At 39.4% G+C, this 19718-nt stretch overlaps 3 protein-coding genes and 1 pseudogene across 3 annotated transcripts; 2 read left to right on the top strand and 2 right to left on the bottom strand.

Annotated features, from left to right (window-relative positions):
• The first annotated feature begins 1264 nt into the window (after window positions 1-1264).
• On the top strand, window positions 1265-1747 carry LOC112590600 (uncharacterized). Its single transcript, XM_025307613.1, has one exon. It carries the CDS (start codon window positions 1265-1267, stop codon window positions 1745-1747), a length of 483 nt encoding a protein of 160 aa, XP_025163398.1.
• Window positions 1748-1750: 3 nt separating this feature from the next.
• LOC112590599 (uncharacterized) lies at window positions 1751-2242 on the top strand. Its single transcript, XM_025307612.1, has 2 exons — window positions 1751-1945; window positions 2033-2242. Exons 1-2 carry the CDS (start codon window positions 1751-1753, stop codon window positions 2240-2242), a joined length of 405 nt encoding a protein of 134 aa, XP_025163397.1.
• An 11809-nt stretch (window positions 2243-14051) lies between these two features.
• LOC112590598 (uncharacterized) lies at window positions 14052-15010 on the bottom strand. The gene has a single exon (XM_025307611.1). It carries the CDS (start codon window positions 14826-14828, stop codon window positions 14052-14054), a length of 777 nt encoding a protein of 258 aa, XP_025163396.1. The 5' UTR covers window positions 14829-15010.
• On the bottom strand, window positions 14959-15692 carry LOC112590597 (uncharacterized; annotated as a pseudogene).
• Between the last annotated feature and the right edge of the window lie 4026 nt (window positions 15693-19718).

Genomic DNA, 19718 nt, shown 5'->3' with positions numbered 1-19718 from the left:
AATATAATCATGGGCGAATAGGATACATTGGAACACCCGGTCTTTACGAGCTAATATTCAAAAGAATCCCCTACGATTCTGTGTACACCGAGGCTGATATGCAAAAATACAAAAGTATACTATTGGCGACGAATGCTTAGAGACGCGGGTACCTCCCGCAAAATCCGATACTCGGTAACAAGGGGCACAAATATAAACATATAATCGCGCCCCTAGTATCACATGCGTCGAGCGATAAAGTGGTCGGAAAAGGTTTATACGCATCGCAAGCTATGATGACCTTAAATGACAATAATATCGATTACGTGCATTGGGATGATCCCAACGAGCTGGTGGATCGTCTGCGATTGCTTGACGCTTCACGCCAAGCCGGTAACAACGCTCATGACAACGAAATTTTATCGATTATCGAAGAACTCCGCGAAGCTGGTCTTATTATAAATTAAACAGCGCTGCACTGACACGAGTCAGTCGGTCAGTCAGTCAGTCAGCCAGTCGGTACAGCATCGGCACAACTTGCTCCGAAATGTCGACGCATAAGTTTGGAGTGTTGCCAGACAGCAATAGTTCTCCGATCGAAGCGCATCAATGGAATGAACACGTTGAAAATTACATACATGAAAATGCCTTTTGTTTAAACACTGCCAAAATTTTTGACGCAAAGTCGCGCAAAATAAAACATGTAGCGGAACCACTGAAGCCGACAGTGATGTTGCAACCAACCAATACGTGGAAGAATGTGTTGCAGGTGTGAGATATCATTTAAACAACGTTGCAACCAAACGATATATACATGAAAATGCCCTTTGTCTAACCGCCAATAGTAAAGGTCGTGATGGCAAATGTTTCGATGCAAAAATGCACGCGATACATAATCTACCGCAGCCGGAAGCCTTCAATGACTCTGCGCACAAATATTATGTGGATGAGAGTATAAAGTCTGTAAAACTTCTGTTGCATGAAAATAACGTTGAGAAGAAGCAGTATATCGATGAGAATATAAATGCTGTAAAGCTTCTACTGCATGAGAGTAATGTTGAGAAGAAGCAGTATGTAGATGAGAATGTTAAAAAATTGTAGGATTGGCTGGAAGACCGAAAGAGAAACATACAGAACATAAATAGCATTCATGAGAGCATAGACCAAATTTTAGACTGGACACGCTCAGAGATAAAGAAATCAAGGGAAATATAAAAGTAGAATATTACAGTTAAATTGACATATAGTATCGACATAAGCGAGAGACGGATCATCACAAGCTGCAATGGCGAAGCAATCATCAAATTTTAATAAAAAGAAGAAAAGTTCAGAGAAGCAGCTCATCGGTAACGAAAAGCATCGGTTTGTGGAGGAGTTGGACGCTCCAGCGAAAAGATATTTTCCCCGTAGACGCGTCATAGTGCGCGGATACGATGATCTTTGGCAAGCTGACTTGGTAGAAATGCGTCCTTACTCGCGATTCAATAGAGGCTACCACTATATACTCACTATTATCGATGTGTTGAGCAAATATGCGTGGGCTGTACCGATGAAGAGCAAGAGCAGTAAAGAAGCAGTCGAGGTATTCGCCAGGATATTTCAAGAATCTGGAAGATGTCCGAAAAATTTTCAAACGGACCAGGGAAAAGAATTTTATAATCTGCAGAAACTCCTTAAAAAACACGGTATCAATCATTATTCTACGTACTCGGTAATGAAGGCGTCTGTTGTAGGACGATTCAATCGCACGTTAAAGAACGACATGTAAAAAATGTCTACGTTGAATGGAACATACAAATGGATCGACTCGTTACCGCGCCTTATCGCGGAGTACAACATACGGAAACATCGAACTATCGGCATGTGTCCTATCGACGTGACACCCGAGATCGTCGATAAGCTCCTGCACACAGTCTACAACAATGTAAAGATCGCAGTGCCTGCGAGATTCAAAGTGGGTGATCTGGTATGCGTGAGCAAATTCAAAACCATCTTTGAAAAAGGCTATACACCGAATTGGACAACCGAAGTGTTTAAAATCACTAAAGTGCAGAAAACTAATCCAGCGACCTATCTGTTTGAGAATTCTCGCGGGAAGTCTATTGCCGGAGGATTTTACGAATACGAACTGTATTGCGCTTCTAATCCTGACGTTTATCTCGTGGAAAAGGTGTTGCGAAAAAGCGGCGACGAGGTTTTAATGAAATGGTTGGGATTTGACGACTCGCACAACTTTTGGATACACAAAGAAAATGTATTGTAACCAATTCTTTGTTATAAACATTTTTTATTACAATGTCCTATTATAAACAGCTTGTAATAAACAATCTTTTTATTATAGTTAACAATATTTCTTACAAACAAATATATGTATAATGATCGCTTTTCATTTTACAATATACATGTATGTACAATGATCGCTTTTTAGTTTACAATTGTATCCTATAATGTCCCCATGGTAAAGTGTCTGTTGAGTCTGGTACGATATACCGCTTGTCATTATACGGACTCAGAGCAGTTTTCAGTTCGGACACGGTGTAGACTTTGTGCATTTTAGATCGTATGCATGACTGACGACGTTGCTTTTCGACCTCGTCTCTCAGACACTGCATATCATTAAACGTTATAGTTCGCGCTACGACGTTGGTCTTGACATCTTTCGCCTTCTTCGTGTTATTTTTGCTGTTTACTTTAACGCGTACATCTTTGCTCTGAGTCCGACGAATTCCGTCATAATCGCTCCGTTATTTTCATCTTTCATCAGACCCGGTACCTTCTTGTTGGCAAGCGGTATACCGTACGCGTTATCAGCGGGATAATCACTCGTATCAAACTTAGAAATATCGCGTTTCATGTGCTTGAAAATATCATCGCATTGGATATGGTAGATTAAACTGTCAGTATCGGTGTACATTACTTTGCATCTGTTCTGATACAGGGGAGACATGTACTCGTGATGAAATTCGTACAAGTAGGTCTTGGATATGTCAAGGATACACATACCCACATAGATCGGTTTGTTGAATTTCACCTCGAGTTTACGTAGCTCAACGGCGATTAAATTTTCCGAAAAGACACTTCTGCTATGAAAATTTGGGCTAGTTCTTCAAGTTCTTTGACAAACCACGAGATGCAATCCGGATCGCGACGACATCGATACGCGGATAAAGACTCGTTGTAGGAACATCGCACGTAATACGCTATACTAAATACGTTATGATGTTGATACGCATACGAACTCGTTTGTTTTTCCCTCGGTGCCTTCTCCAGGATGCATTCCAAGTCGACGTAAACTACAAACGGGACCCGCTCTTTCCTGCAGTAGTTGGTGAAGCTGAGCCATTTGTTATCATCGTTTGGCAAGGTGATGGCGCAGTTATTCATTTTTTCACAGTCGACGGTTTGGCTCTCCAGCTTCTCGCTCGAACTGAAGTAATGCAAACATCTGGAAAAACATTATTTGTTATTAGTATATGTTACGTTATTTATTATATATTGCGTTCTTAGTGTATACTTACCGGTCGCAAATACGTTTCTTGTGCTCCTTTTTGCTCAGCTACGAACTGACGAGTCGGGACAAATTCTTGATCCACGCGAAGTGTCCAGCGTTGTCATCATCTCGCGGATCTGGGATATGCAGCAGGTTGACATGCTTCTCCATTTTTTGTTCCGTGAGACCTATGGGCATGACCACGTTTCCTTTTTTCTTTGTCCCGTTGTTATATCTCTTCTCCACACTATGAATGTTGATCAAGATATTGTTCAACCGTTCAAACTTTTTAATTTGGTTTATGCGCATTGGAAATTCAATGTCGTGCATATTCAACACCGATGTATAGTGTGGGTACGAAGATTGACGATCTGCGTGTTTGTCAGCTGGACATAACGCTGCAACCACCGCCCACGCGAAACATGCATTGTCCTTGGATTGCATACTGATCACAGCTCGCTTCATTTTTATTTCGCGCGGTAATTCAATGCGACATCCCGCACTCATCGGTTTGTACTTGTTAACGTTAACGGTCAGATCGAGTATGCGTGAGAGTGCCCACCCGCTATCTCGTTCCTGAAATTCTTCCAAGGACGCTAAGGTGGATTCGATAACACGCATCGCGAACCAATTGTCTAGATCAGATGTGGAAAAAAGTTCAACGTTCCTCTTATTGATGCTCTTGTTTGCACGTTTATCACCCGCCACAAATTCACCGTTGAACACAGTATTCACTTTTACGCTACCGTGTCTCTTCATAACGCGTCGCACATGCTCGAGCACGGTATTCTTCACATCTTGGAGAAATCGAAGAGGGTCGATATATTCTGTATTTACAATCGCCTCGGTTGATATGCGACTATTGAACGCTGTATCGATTTGTCGCCAAAAAAGTGTTGAATGTCCGGCTCCTGCGTATACGAAACGTCTGCGCAAAGTATTTTTTAAACCCTCGAGTTGCGCTATACGAGCAACCATCGAGTGTGCTGAACTAACCGATAGTCGTGGTTGTTTGGCTCGGCTATGCCGTTCCAACGACTCGAGACACTCGTCGTACTTTTGTTCCCATGCGAGGTATTCGTCTAGCGAGCCTAATCGAGCGGCCTGATTCTGCAGCTCGCGTTCTACGGATGATAATGATGATGATTCTACCATTTTTCTAGCAAACGTTGTAAACACACTGTAACTGCGCGCTCTGTTCGTCTTTGACTATAGAATATTCTTTGAACTTTTTATAGCCCTTTATTCTTCCAAAAATACATGCCGTTATCAAAATTCAGGAAACTTCCTCGATGAACTTTTAAACATATTCTTGGGTCTTAAACTCATATCGACTCGTTGTGGACTTTGCCTAAATGCATGCCTTTCTGTATCTGATACAATAATAGGCTTATAGACCTATGATTTGGTATCAGCGTCCACTCTGTTCGTCTTCGACTAAACTATAGAATGTTCTGCTTTGAACTTTTTATAGCTCTTCTGTCTTTCACATGCGCACACGCACGCACGCACACATATCGTTATCACATTCTTCCTGCTTCTTTTTATCTTGTATAGTGTATAGGATGAAGTTTTTGTACCGTATATAAGAATTCTGTTTTAAATATGTCATATTAGTGCATACATATTGGATACAGATTGCATGGTGTTATTTGGTAGACGGGATTTCTACAGTTTGAACAAAATACACCATTAATCACATCGTGTCTTTCGATAATGTCACTGCAAATCACGCACTGCAAATATTTCTGTAACTGTATCGCGGACACCATCAAAAAAACATGATGCACAGAACCGTAGATTGTCTCCAAAATTATATGAAAAATAAATGCAACACATTTGTTTGGCCATTCAAAGTATTAATTTCTGAAACTTCCAATTTCTTCACTTTTTCATTCATTAATTGATTACTATTGTCACTATCATAATTACTATCATCCGTGAGTATATGATTTATATCTTCTTCGTCTTCTATTTCTTCGTTTTCTATTTCTTCGTCTTCTACTTCTTCATGCTTTATGTTTTTGCAATCCATACTAAAAGAGCTCTGACTGGGAAATACACACAAAATTAAATCTATATGCTTCACTTTTGCCACTCTTCTCGTTATTATTTGAAGAATCAGCGACGACACCTTTTTAATACTTTCTTCGATATTACTCAAACACGGGCCACAATAAGCGATTGATGCTGGGGGCGTGGGTAGCATCTTCGCTCGTTCGCTTCTATAGTCTAGTCCCTCATTTTAAACAATCTTCGATAAATAACTCCCGGAAAAACCTAGCCAAAAATAGTCATATCTTTACATGATGCAGCACTAAGTGCTTCACAGGATGCACCCTATGCTAAGATATGCATACCTTTCTTTATCTAATACCACAATAGTACTTGTAGACCTACGATTTGGTATCAGCAGTCTGGGGGGGTCGACGACTGACAAAAATATTTTGGTCAAAATGTGATATTGTAATACACAGCACCATTATATTGCAGCGTTTACAAATTGTAATAAAAGTATAAATATTACGCATTTCTGTACTGCGCATTATTTTCTGTCGTACTGCGATGCGCTATGACTGGTATTATTTCATCGACGTATGACTGTTTAATTGACTGGTTACAACGCTGTGCCAGAGAATTAATATCTAGTTTCAGATGATATATTGATATGTATCATATCATTGATAGTTCTCAACATTAGAAATGTTGAGAACTCTGAAGAAAACGATGGAGGAGATGCAGCATTATCGGGGAAACTTGCCTGTGTGTGTATGTGTGTTGAGAACTCTGAAGAAAACGATGGAGGAGATGTAGCATTGGCAGGGGAAACTCGGAGGGAAACTTGTCTGCGTTAAAGAAACTCCTGCATCAGTCACTCTATAAAGACACGGTTCGACAGTCGCTCTGTCAAAAGACAAGGTTCGACAGTAGCTTCCACATACAGTAAACCAAAATGTCCGATGTCGAAGTGAATGCTGTACAAGCAAATTATTACACGCCTGTTCAACATGCGGATGAGGATGAGGATCACCCCAGGTGGAAACAAAACGACGAGTATTTCGAGGAGCCACCATGCAAAATGGAACGTAAGAAGTGAGTATCAATGTGAATTTGGTTGATACTTTGTGTGCACTTTCCCGACCGAATTTTTAAATGTATATAACATTTACATTGTATTTTTATAGCATTCTTGAGCCATGTCATGCTACTTGTATCCTGGGGCGCAGATATGCTTTGACTGCAACGTCTCATAAGTATTTGGAAATTGGACTCAATGTACAATATCGACCCCACGCCGTCGTGGAAATAGTACTCGGCGACAATCGCGGTAATGAACTAATATTACATACAGACACTTGGGGAAAACTGATGGAAAATCGTGGTGCTGTACGACGACTTCTGGAAGCGCGCAACCCATCGTACTTTCCGCTACGGATTCAAAATTTAGGAGTGAAATTGTTCGAGCTAAATGGTGCAAGAATTGTAAAATTAAAGCAATCTTCTAAGTGTTTGTATTTGAGTCTTGCCACAATGAACAAGTTATTTACTTATCAATTTATCATATATATATACGCAGTTGTCTGAACAGTCGTATCTGGTTAGATCAAGAATTCTAACTTTTGTAAAAGTTCTTCGAGAAAAAAAATTACCGAAATGTGCTATACGGTAAAAGCGATACGTGAAAGCGCTGCCTTTGACAGCGAGTCACTTATTGATTGCGAGCTGTTGTCATGTGCTTCGAAAGGTATCTTGCACGAAGCTATGAGCTGTTTGGTATTCTGAGCTGTTTGGTATTCTGAGAAATAAATTACTTTGTTATATATTATGATATATCTTTTTTACTTTAGACCACATCCCTTCTTTCAACTTTCCCTTATCCCCTTTCTTAAGATTTTATATGTTAATTATGTTAACTATATTGATAAAAATACTTCTTTATTTGCGGTATGATGCTTATTAGACGTTCGATAGACGTTCGTGAGACATTCGATAGACGTTCGATAGATGTTTGATAGACGTTCGATAGACGTTCGTGAGACGTTCGTGAGACGTTCAATAGACGTTCGTGAGACGTTCGAGAGACGTTAGAAAGATGTTCGATAGACGTTCGAGAGACGTTCGATATGGTGCAGTAAACGAAGGGCCTGGGGTTTGAGTCTGACCTAGTTTCGACTTATCTTTTCTTTGACGTGTGCGTGATGTCACGATGCACACTCTAAGAACCTTCACTAGACGTCTTATAGCAACAGGCGACGGTGGTCTAGGAGCTTTGGAGCATTGGATAGTAACCGCGAGGATCCGGGTTCGAGTCTAACAGCAGCTCGACAGTTTTTTTCACCATCTAGTCACCATCTAGTCCATGGAAGCAAAAAAATTCTAGGGAGGGGGTATTAATAAAGGGGGTATTAACGAGAACTATTTAATTAAAAAAAGCGGTTTTGCAAAAAATTTTTAGAAATTGGGTTAGAATCGGCCTAGCTATTCTACTCATATACGTAAACTTTTTTCTTTTACGAACTTTTCACATAATTACTTCCATACCCAACAAATCTGTTGCACTTATGTAACTTCTTTGCATAACTTTTTAATAAATAATGAGCAACGGCTAATATAACAATAGTAAGAAGAGTAATAATGAATATCGAGTACGACGAAGCGCGCGAAACATATTGGGTAAAGTAAAAAGTTCTGAGCGCTTTTTCTCTTTATTTCGACGATGAAATTAACAAAGTTAGGATTATCTGATTTAGATCAAATATGCACCGTTTTGTTCGATAACTTTTGTCCATTTTGAAGGCAATTTCGTAATTCCGCGATTGAAGAAGTCCTCGTCCCTATTGGTAAAAAACTTGAGCAGCTCATTTTCACAAGCCTCTCTTGAAGCCAGTTTTGTACCATTAAAAAAATTTTGCAAATGCTTGAAAAGGTGATAATCGCTTGAAGCCAGGTCTGGGCTATACGGCGGGTGCGATATAACCTCCCATCCAAGCTCTCGGAGCTTCTGCCGCGTCGTCAAATATGTGTGCGGCCTGGCATTGTCTTGATGGAACACAACACCCTTCCTATTGACCAATTCTGACCGCTTCTCGTCGATCGCCTGCTTCAATCTGGTCAGTTGTTGACGGTGTAAGTCCGAATTGAGTGATTGGCCCGATGGGAGCAGCTCATAGTGGATGATTTCCTTCCAGTCCCACCAAATACACAGTAAAACCTTCTTGGACGTTAATCCGGGCTTGGCGATCGTTTGGACCGGCTCACCGCGCTTGGACCACGATCTTTTTCGCCTGTTGTTCTTGTATGTGACCTATTTTTCATCGCCAGTTACCATCCGCTTCAAAAATGGGTCGATTTCGTTACGCTTCAGCAAAGAATCGCAGGCATGAATTTGGTCCAAAAGGTTCTTTTGCGTCAATTCATGTGGCACCCATACATCGAGCTTCTTCTTGAGACCAGCCTTATGCAAATGGTTCCAAACGGTTTTCTGGCTAATCTTCAGTTCCTTGGCAACGGAATAAGTGCTCACATGTCGGTCCGACTCGACGATTTCCATGATTTTATCGACATTTTCGACGATTGGCCTAGCAGAGCGTGTCTCATCTTCGACGTCCATATTACCAGAACGGAATCGTTGGAACCACTGCTTTGCTGTTGCATTCGATATTATATTGGGTCCATAAACAGCAAATTTTTTTGACCGCCTGCTCCGCTTTCTCCCTTTGGTCGTAATGGTACTGTATCGAATTTTCTCTTTTTTTACCTCTATTTTGGAACGCTCTAACACACAACTGGCTTCACCAAACACAAAACTGTCAAAGAACTTTTTTTAAAGCGTTATGTCACCTTCAAGTCGCAATATACAATAGAATGACCAGATGCGACGTATACATCGTGAGATATGACCTCACTAAAGCCATCTAGCGGAAAACGCTCAAAACTTTTTACTTAACCCAATATAAGCGTGCCAAAGACAGGTCTTTTCTGATTCCAGATCATCATTATAAAGCTAGCTACCGCTGTTACTTCTCACGTCCAATGGAGTTATAAAAATTGGAGTTGTAAAAATGTCAAGGTTCATACTCTATAAACACATATCTTCTATTATATATTATCTTACATACATACACACACTGCATGTGTATATGTATGATACAAAATATGTATATGTATAATAAGTTAAATAAATATGTATAAAGTTTAAAGTCTTTATCACTGTTTTTCTCAGAAGTTATTACTTCTATAGTAAAAATGCATAAAACATAAAATCTATATTTTGAAGAGACTTACAATTTTTACTTGAAACATTTTTTGAAATTTCCAGTATTTGATAAAATAATTGACAAAAATGTTAATTTTTAATTTTTGTTAATAATTTTTTAATGAAGAACGAGCGACAAGAAAAGTTTATGACTTTGACATCCTTAAGGGTCAAGGTTAACATCAAGGTCAACCGGAGGTCATTTCACGTGGGCTGTGTAAAGGAATATTTACCGAATGCCGCAATATAAATTTTATAATTTGTTAAAATTAATTGAACCTGTACTACAGAAACAAAACACATCGTCCTGTGAGACAATTTCACCGACAGAATATTAACATTTTCGCTTAATTTTTCCTGCTCCATTCTCTGCTGCATTCGTTTTCTACCGCTGATTCAGACTGACGTACCAGCACCGACACATACCGACACGTACGGTCATAGACATAAAGGTTGTTACTTTTTTTTAAATAACTTTCGGGTAGTCGCTGTGCGCTCTGTAGTCGCCGTGCGTTCGGAATAACACTAGAGATGTTGCTTTCGAACGACATCTCTTAACGTTATCTAGGGAGGGAAGAATGTCATGACCGTGGAACGTCAGGTAGCTCAGTGGTTTAGAGCAGTCGCCCGGCAAGACCCGGGTTCGATTCCCGGTCACGCGACTACAGCGACTCTTGATATTTTCCTCTCTTCGGAACGAAAATAAGATGCAGGTCCCGAACGCACGGCGTCCCGTCGCCACCTAATACGCCCTCCTTCTTTCGTGGTAAACAATTCTTACAGTTTGCTTGTAATATCTATCCTTAATTCTTATCTATAGACTGCTATAGACAAATATGAAAACAATTTTCAACATAATTAATATGTTTCAATATAATTTATGTGTTTTATAATTTAAATGTTTCAGCATCAATTCAGCGGAACTTTATGACATACTTATGTCATACCACGTATATTTCATTTCTCGTCTTTTGTTATGAGTCACTGCGCAGGCTCCGCGGCGGAGCAGCAGCTCTCATCCTTTTCGAGTCGGGTTACGTCCCGAAAGTTATTAAAAAAAAAGTGACAACTTTTATGTCTATGACCATACCGACGCGCACCGTCAAAATATTGTTTGCGAGAATGTCGGTCGGCGCCGGTACGTCCCGTTGACGGAACGTGCAGATCGGTGTCGGTTAGTGTGAATAGTTTCATTAAAACGCGTGTTTTAAAGTTTTGTCGTATCGGTTCCGGTACGTGTCGTTACCGGTACGTGACGGTCCGTGTCATATAGTGTAAATCGACCTTTATGCGTCGCCATCTCTTGGCGCGAGTGTTGCGTATCGCGGTATACGTGTTATGTGTCATATCGGGTTGGGCTACAAGAACTATTAGGTTAGGCGTCAATCGCGCCATCTCTCGGTGTTAGACGCAAAATAACATTCTAGAAATGGGTCGACAACGTTTCTGAATGATAAAACTTAGCTATTTCTGATTTTGCGCTAAGATATATTTGACCACAAGGCATGCAGAGCAAAAGTAATAATAATTTTGTTATATAATTGGACCCTCTGGAATCGATTGAGACAATTTAGAACTTGATTAGATCAGCCGTTATAGCAAAACGAGAAATCTAGCCTCTTATTAACTAAAGGGGTCGCGTAATAATAGGCGGCCGGTCTCATACTGTTGTACATGTCTCGCTTCGCGCGTTCACTTGGCGCGAGACGTTGCCGCGTCTCTTGATAAAGTTGCAGTGTGTCAGTCAGAATGTTACAATATATTAAGTTGAATATTATCAGATATTAACTTTGTTTAAGCGTTATGAATTTTAAAGCATCATTTTCTATATATTATTACTACCACAACCTTTGAAAAACTCAAACAATTTGAATACAGCGCACAAATCAATATGCATAAATTAAACATCGCATTAGAATATTTAAACAGATATAACAAAAGTAAAGGTTATATAAAGTTATGTGTACCAGTTTTATATGTGACGTAATATGTACATTTAATTTCATATAATGTTCGCATGTGGAGTGCCTTTCCGTCGGCAAGCGAGCGTCCGCTGCTGTCGGCCGGTCATACGCGCGATCGCGAGGGCTGATACTGCGCGCGGAACTTGTTCACAAAGTCAACGAAGATGTTGCCTGACAAAGCGGTCAACGGAATCTTTTTTTTGACGGTTGGATGATGATCACAACCGTTAAATCACCCTTTTCTGATTTCCGACTTGCGTGATCGATCAGATGATCGATCCTTGCGCGAACATATAACCTTTATTATTTGTTACCTGATTCAACTATTCTTAGACGATGCTTTCATTTATGTACTTATTTGTACAGTATAATTCAATATTACACATATTTGTGCTTTTCAAAGGCTGCAGTAACAATAAAATATAGAAAGTGATATGTTGAAATTCATTACGCTTAAAATAAAGTTATCGTCTGATAATATACAATTTAATTTGTTGCAACACACTCTGATGGCATGCTATAATTTATATACAGGGTTTATCAAAAGTGTGGAAACCCTTAAATAATTTTTATAAAAATGAAAATATCAAAAAATGGTAAAACACGTATTTTAATTTTTCAAAAAGCTACCCTATGACATGGATATCGATCATTCCCCACCCCCTGGTACGCGGGGTAAAAGGGGGGTTGAAAATTTTAAATTGGACTAAGGGTCGAGTGAGGGCTCATTTGAAAGGTCTTTTCATAACAAACACACCCTTAAAATGTTAAGGGGTTATATACAGTCAGAAGACTAAAAAAGTGGGATTTCTGATGATTTTTAAGAAAAAACTGAGAGGTTTTTATTTTTTACAAATATATGCATTTGAAAAAGTAACATTTTAAGAATGTCTAAAATTTTTTTTAATCAAAATTTTAATTTATAAGAGCGCATTAGCCAGTCTCCACAGGTTTTTAAGAAATTTAATGTGCGGTGAGCAACATAACTGAAAGCCTAATCATCTGGAATAAAAAATCAAACAGATTTCATTAATATATAATAATAGCTAGTGATTAATCGTTCGGTTTTGCAAAATATTGATTTATAACAAAATGGCGGCTTTTTAAAATTAATGTTTTGATTTTTATCAAAAAAATTGCCTATTTTTGATCATAAAAAAGAAAATATTTATCGGAAAAAATAAATCCATCGATCAATCACGAGATGTTTATATCTAAAATAAGTACGTAAAATTTCAGAGTGATAGGTACTGTAGTTTTTAAGATATCTTGCTCACCGACTTCAAAAATGTCATTTTGAGAAAAACTCGTTTAAAGTTTTAAAAGCGAATAACATGTATTAATTTTTTTTTTGACATTTACACAGTATCGTCTATTCCAGGCCCATATACTTTGCCTTCTTCTTCATCTGCTGCCTTCAAAACATCAATTTTTGTTGTTGTTGTCTGCGAGAAGCTCTAGCCTCCCGCGTGCTCTCTACTGCTCGCCTCTTCGCTGTTGCGATGCGCGCTTCGTCTTCATTATTGGCATATAGATGTGTATTTCGTCCAATATTAACGCCTAAACAGTTCATTATTTGTAGTAAAGACTGTGTGCCTCATTAAATATACAAGCTGCTATATTTGCAGCTAATTCAACAATAATCGCGCCACTAGGAATAATTTTAGGGCTTATTTTCCATTTAAGCTGATTATAACTCTCATTGTTGTTCTGCGTAAAACCACCCACACATCTTTCTAACAAAGCGTTCTTGCTTAGGTCTTCATAATTAGCTTAATTGCCATTAAAACATCTTAAGGTAAAGCAGTATAATCACGTTTAAATGATTTTAATTCTCCTTTTGCTGAAGCGTGCTGCCAACTACACCACGAATCAGGTCCGGGCGGGCACTTGTCGTGACACGGATTATCATCAGTTGAACTATAATGATAGTAGGTAGCCCATATCGCATTATGCATCTCTTTTACCGATTTACAATTTCGTCTAATCGCTAGTCCATAATAAACGGTAAGCTTATCGATCATTTTGCCGGTAAGCTCTCCTTTCCGCCGAGCGATGTTCTCTTTGTTTTGTCTGTTTCTCCACAACAGATTTTGTTTTACATTCACGGAGGCGACTTCCCATACGTTTTTGAACATGTCCTACGCACTCTTTTTTATTAATATTTATATCTCCATAAGGAGCAGCATCAAGAACTCCTTTATACGTTTTAGAGTCGCCGTCTCCGATGAAATTCATATATTTCACGCCGTATTTTTCCTGCGATCTTTGAAACATTTCGACTATAGCATTTACCTCCATTTTTCCATAGGAACCCTCATGATTAGCAAGACATTCTTTTGCGTGTGTGCTAATCCATTCTTCATATTCCTGAGTATCCTTTTTTATCCCAGTACTCGCATTTCTTACAATATGCGCTTTTCGTAACAATATCTATAATTTTTCCAGTATAATATCCAATTAAAGAGGAAACGTCATATAAGGAAGAGAACTCGCGTTTTTTCCATGTACCATCACCTGACACAGTAAATTCAGATGTCTCTTGAATATTTCTTGCTTTNCCTTCAAACGTGGTTGCTATATCTTTGATAATGAAGTGCGAATCATAACCGGATAAGTTGTGAAAGACCACGGGAATGCAGTAACTGACTCGGTAATTTAGATTGCAATTGGAATGTGCGGGATCTCTGTACCGTCCAGTCAGGTGGCAATGATCGGGCACGCATGTATCATCCTTTGCGAATGATTTCTCGCACACATGGCACAGCGTAGCGTTCCGAAATGTCTCCCACTGTTCTTTCGACAAAGTTTCCATGGAGACATTTGCAGACAAAATATCCTTTACACGATGTGCTAGTTCTTCAAGTTCTTTGACAAACCACGAGATGCAATCCGGATCGCGACGACATCGATACGCGGATAAAGACTCGTTGTAGGAACATCGCACGTAATACGCTATACTAAATACGTTATGATGTTGATACGCATACGAACTCGTTTGTTTTTCCCTCGGTGCCTTCTCCAGGATGCATTTCAAGTCGACGTAAACTACAAACGGGACCCGCTCTTTCCTGCAGTAGTTGGTGAAGCTGAGCCATTTGTTATCATCGTTTGGCAAGGTGATGGCGCAGTTATTCATTTTTTCACAGTCGACGGTTTGGCTCTCCAGCTTCTCGCTCGAACTGAAGTAATGCAAACATCTGGAAAAACATTATTTGTTATTAGTATATGTTACGTTATTTATTATATATTGCGTTCTTAGTGTATACTTACCGGTCGCAAATACGTTTCTTGTGCTCCTTTTTGCTCAGCTACGAACTGACGAGTCGGGACAAATTCTTGATCCACGCGAAGTGTCCAGCGTTGTCATCATCTCGCGGATCTGGGATATGCAGCAGGTTGACATGCTTCTCCATTTTTTGTTCCGTGAGACCTATGGGCATGACCACGTTTCCTTCTTTCTTTGTCCCGTTGTTATATCTCTTCTCCACACTATGAATGTTGATCGAGATATTGTTCAACCGTTCAAACTTTTTAATTTGGTTTATGCGCATTGGAAATTCAATGTCGTGCATATTCAACACCGATGTATAGTGTGGGTACGAAGATTGACGATCTGCGTGTTTGTCAGCTGGACATAACGCTGCAACCACCGCCCACGCGAAACATGCATTGTCCTTGGATTGCATACTGATCACAGCTCGCTTCATTTTTATTTCGCGCGGTAATTCAATGCGACATCCCGCACTCATCGGTTTGTACTTGTTAACGTTAACGGTCAGATCGAGTATGCGTGAGAGTGCCCACCCGCTATCTCGTTCCTGAAATTCTTCCAAGGACGCTAAGGTGGATTCGATAACACGCATCGCGAACCAATTGTCTAGATCAGATGTGGAAAAAAGTTCAACGTTCCTCTTATTGATGCTCTTGTTTGCACGTTTATCACCCGCCACAAATTCACCGTTGAACACAGTATTCACTTTTACGCTACCGTGTCTCTTCATAACGCGTCGCACATGCTCGAGCACGGTATTCTTCACATCTTGGAGAAATCGAAGATGGTCGATATATTCTGTATTTACAATCGCCTCGGTTGATATGCGACTATTGAACGCTGTATCGATTTGTCGCCAAAAAAGTGTTGAATGTCCGGCTCCTGCGTATACGAAACGTCTGCGCAAAGTATTTTTTAAACCCTCGAGTTGCGCTATACGAGCAACCATCGAGTGTGCTGAACTAACCGATAGTCGTGGTTGTTTGGCTCGGCTATGCCGTTCCAACGACTCGAGACACTCGTCGTACTTTTGTTCCCATGCGAGGTATTCGTCTAGCGAGCCTAATCGAGCGGCCTGATTCTGCAGCTCGCGTTCTACGGATGATAATGATGATGATTCTACCATTTTTCTAGCAAACGTTGTAAACACACTGTAACTGCGCGCTCTGTTCGTCTTTGACTATAGAATATTCTTTGAACTTTTTATAGCCCTTTATTCTTCCAAAAATACATGCCGTTATCAAAATTCAGGAAACTTCCTCGATGAACTTTTAAACATATTCTTGGGTCTTAAACTCATATCGACTCGTTGTGGACTTTGCCTAAATGCATGCCTTTCTGTATCTGATACAATAATAGGCTTATAGACCTATGATTTGGTATCAGCGTCCACTCTGTTCGTCTTCGACTAAACTATAGAATGTTCTGCTTTGAACTTTTTATAGCTCTTCTGTCTTTCACATGCGCACACGCACGCACGCACACATATCGTTATCACATTCTTCCTGCTTCTTTTTATCTTGTATAGTGTATAGGATGAAGTTTTTGTACCGTATATAAGAATTCTGTTTTAAATATGTCATATTAGTGCATACATATTGGATACAGATTGCATGGTGTTATTTGGTAGACGGGGTCTCTACAGTTTGAACAAAATACACCATTAATCACATCGTGTCTTTCGATAATGTCACTGCAAATCACGCACTGCAAATATTTCTGTAACTGTATCGCGGACACCATCAAAAAAACATGATGCACAGAACCGTAGATTGTCTCCAAAATTATATGAAAAATAAATGCAACACATTTGTTTGGCCATTCAAAGTATTAATTTCTGAAACTTCCAATTTCTTCACTTTTTCATTCATTAATTGATTACTATTGTCACTATCATAATTACTATCATCCGTGAGTATATGATTTATATCTTCTTCGTCTTCTATTTCTTCGTTTTCTATTTCTTCGTCTTCTACTTCTTCATGCTTTATGTTTTTGCAATCCATACTAAAAGAGCTCTGACTGGGAAATACACACAAAATTAAATCTATATGCTTCACTTTTGCCACTCTTCTCGTTATTATTTGAAGAATCAGCGACGACACCTTTTTAATACTTTCTTCGATATTACTCAAACACGGGCCACAATAAGCGATTGATGCTGGGGGCGTGGGTAGCATCTTCGCTCGTTCGCTTCTATAGTCTAGTCCCTCATTTTAAACAATCTTCGATAAATAACTCCCGGAAAAACCTAGCCAAAAATAGTCATATCTTTACATGATGCAGCACTAAGTGCTTCACAGGATGCACCCTATGCTAAGATATGCATACCTTTCTTTATCTAATACCACAATAGTACTTGTAGACCTACGATTTGGTATCAGCAGTCTGGGGGGGTCGACGACTGACAAAAATATTTTGGTCAAAATGTGATATTGTAATACACAGCACCATTATATTGCAGCGTTTACAAATTGTAATAAAAGTATAAATATTACGCATTTCTGTACTGCGCATTATTTTCTGTCGTACTGCGATGCGCTATGACTGGTATTATTTCATCGACGTATGACTGTTTAATTGACTGGTTACAACGCTGTGCCAGAGAATTAATATCTAGTTTCAGATGATATATTGATATGTATCATATCATTGATAGTTCTCAACATTAGAAATGTTGAGAACTCTGAAGAAAACGATGGAGGAGATGCAGCATTATCGGGGAAACTTGCCTGTGTGTGTATGTGTGTTGAGAACTCTGAAGAAAACGATGGAGGAGATGTAGCATTGGCAGGGGAAACTCGGAGGGAAACTTGTCTGCGTTAAAGAAACTCCTGCATCAGTCACTCTATAAAGACACGGTTCGACAGTCGCTCTGTCAAAAGACAAGGTTCGACAGTAGCTTCCACATACAGTAAACCAAAATGTCCGATGTCGAAGTGAATGCTGTACAAGCAAATTATTACACGCCTGTTCAACATGCGGATGAGGATGAGGATCACCCCAGGTGGAAACAAAACGACGAGTATTTCGAGGAGCCACCATGCAAAATGGAACGTAAGAAGTGAGTATCAATGTGAATTTGGTTGATACTTTGTGTGCACTTTCCCGACCGAATTTTTAAATGTATATAACATTTACATTGTATTTTTATAGCATTCTTGAGCCATGTCATGCTACTTGTATCCTGGGGCGCAGATATGCTTTGACTGCAACGTCTCATAAGTATTTGGAAATTGGACTCAATGTACAATATCGACCCCACGCCGTCGTGGAAATAGTACTCGGCGACAATCGCGGTAATGAACTAATATTACATACAGACACTTGGGGAAAACTGATGGAAAATCGTGGTGCTGTACGACGACTTCTGGAAGCGCGCAACCCATCGTACTTTCCGCTACGGATTCAAAATTTAGGAGTGAAATTGTTCGAGCTAAATGGTGCAAGAATTGTAAAATTAAAGCAATCTTCTAAGTGTTTGTATTTGAGTCTTGCCACAATGAACAAGTTATTTACTTATCAATTTATCATATATATATACGCAGTTGTCTGAACAGTCGTATCTGGTTAGATCAAGAATTCTAACTTTTGTAAAAGTTCTTCGAGAAAAAAAATTACCGAAATGTGCTATACGGTAAAAGCGATACGTGAAAGCGCTGCCTTTGACAGCGAGTCACTTATTGATTGCGAGCTGTTGTCATGTGCTTCGAAAGGTATCTTGCACGAAGCTATGAGCTGTTTGGTATTCTGAGCTGTTTGGTATTCTGAGAAATAAATTACTTTGTTATATATTATGATATATCTTTTTTACTTTAGACCACATCCCTTCTTTCAACTTTCCCTTATCCCCTTTCTTAAGATTTTATATGTTAATTATGTTAACTATATTGATAAAAATACTTCTTTATTTGCGGTATGATGCTTATTAGACGTTCGATAGACGTTCGTGAGACATTCGATAGACGTTCGATAGATGTTTGATAGACGTTCGATAGACGTTCGTGAGACGTTCGTGAGACGTTCAATAGACGTTAGTGAGACGTTCGAGAGACGTTAGAAAGATGTTCGATAGACGTTCGAGAGACGTTCGATATGGTGCAGTAAACGAAGGGCCTGGGGTTTGAGTCTGACCTAGTTTCGACTTATCTTTTCTTTGACGTGTGCGTGATGTCACGATGCACACTCTAAGAACCTTCACTAGACGTCTTATAGCAACAGGCGACGGTGGTCTAGGAGCTTTGGAGCATTGGATAGTAACCGCGAGGATCCGGGTTCGAGTCTAACAGCAGCTCGACAGTTTTTTCACCATCTAGTCACCATCTAGTCCATGGAAGCAAAAAAATTCTAGGGAGGGGGTATTAATAAAGGGGGTATTAACGAGAACTATTTAATTAAAAAAAGCGGTTTTGCAAAAATTTTTAGAAATTGGGTTAGAATCGGCCTAGCTATTCTACTCATATACGTAAACTTTTTTCTTTTACGAACTTTTCACATAATTACTTCCATACCCAACAAATCTGTTGCACTTATGTAACTTCTTTGCATAACTTTTTAATAAATAATGAGCAACGGCTAATATAACAATAGTAAGAAGAGTAATAATGAATATCGAGTACGACGAAGCGCGCGAAACATATTGGGTAAAGTAAAAAGTTCTGAGCGCTTTTTCTCTTTATTTCGACGATGAAATTAACAAAGTTAGGATTATCTGATTTAGATCAAATATGCACCGTTTTGTTCGATAACTTTTGT

The sequence above is a fragment of the Harpegnathos saltator genome, unplaced genomic scaffold (assembly GCF_003227715.2).
Source record: "Harpegnathos saltator strain DR-91 unplaced genomic scaffold, Hsal_v8.6 scaffold92, whole genome shotgun sequence".
Classification (NCBI taxonomy): Eukaryota; Metazoa; Arthropoda; class Insecta; order Hymenoptera; family Formicidae; genus Harpegnathos; species Harpegnathos saltator.
Note: the sequence above shows the minus strand (reverse complement) of the source record. Positions and strands in the feature narration are given on the sequence as shown.

Excerpts from the sequence above, each read along its gene's own strand:
- LOC112590599 (XM_025307612.1), top strand. The coding sequence starts at position 1,751 with ATGTCTACGTTGAATGGAACATACAAATGGATCGACTCGTTACCGCGC. Across the intron at positions 1,946-2,032 it reads GATTCAAAGTGGGTGATCTG|AAAACTAATCCAGCGACCTA; the intron begins GTATGCGTGAGC and ends ACTAAAGTGCAG.
- LOC112590600 (XM_025307613.1), top strand. The coding sequence starts at position 1,265 with ATGGCGAAGCAATCATCAAATTTTAATAAAAAGAAGAAAAGTTCAGAG.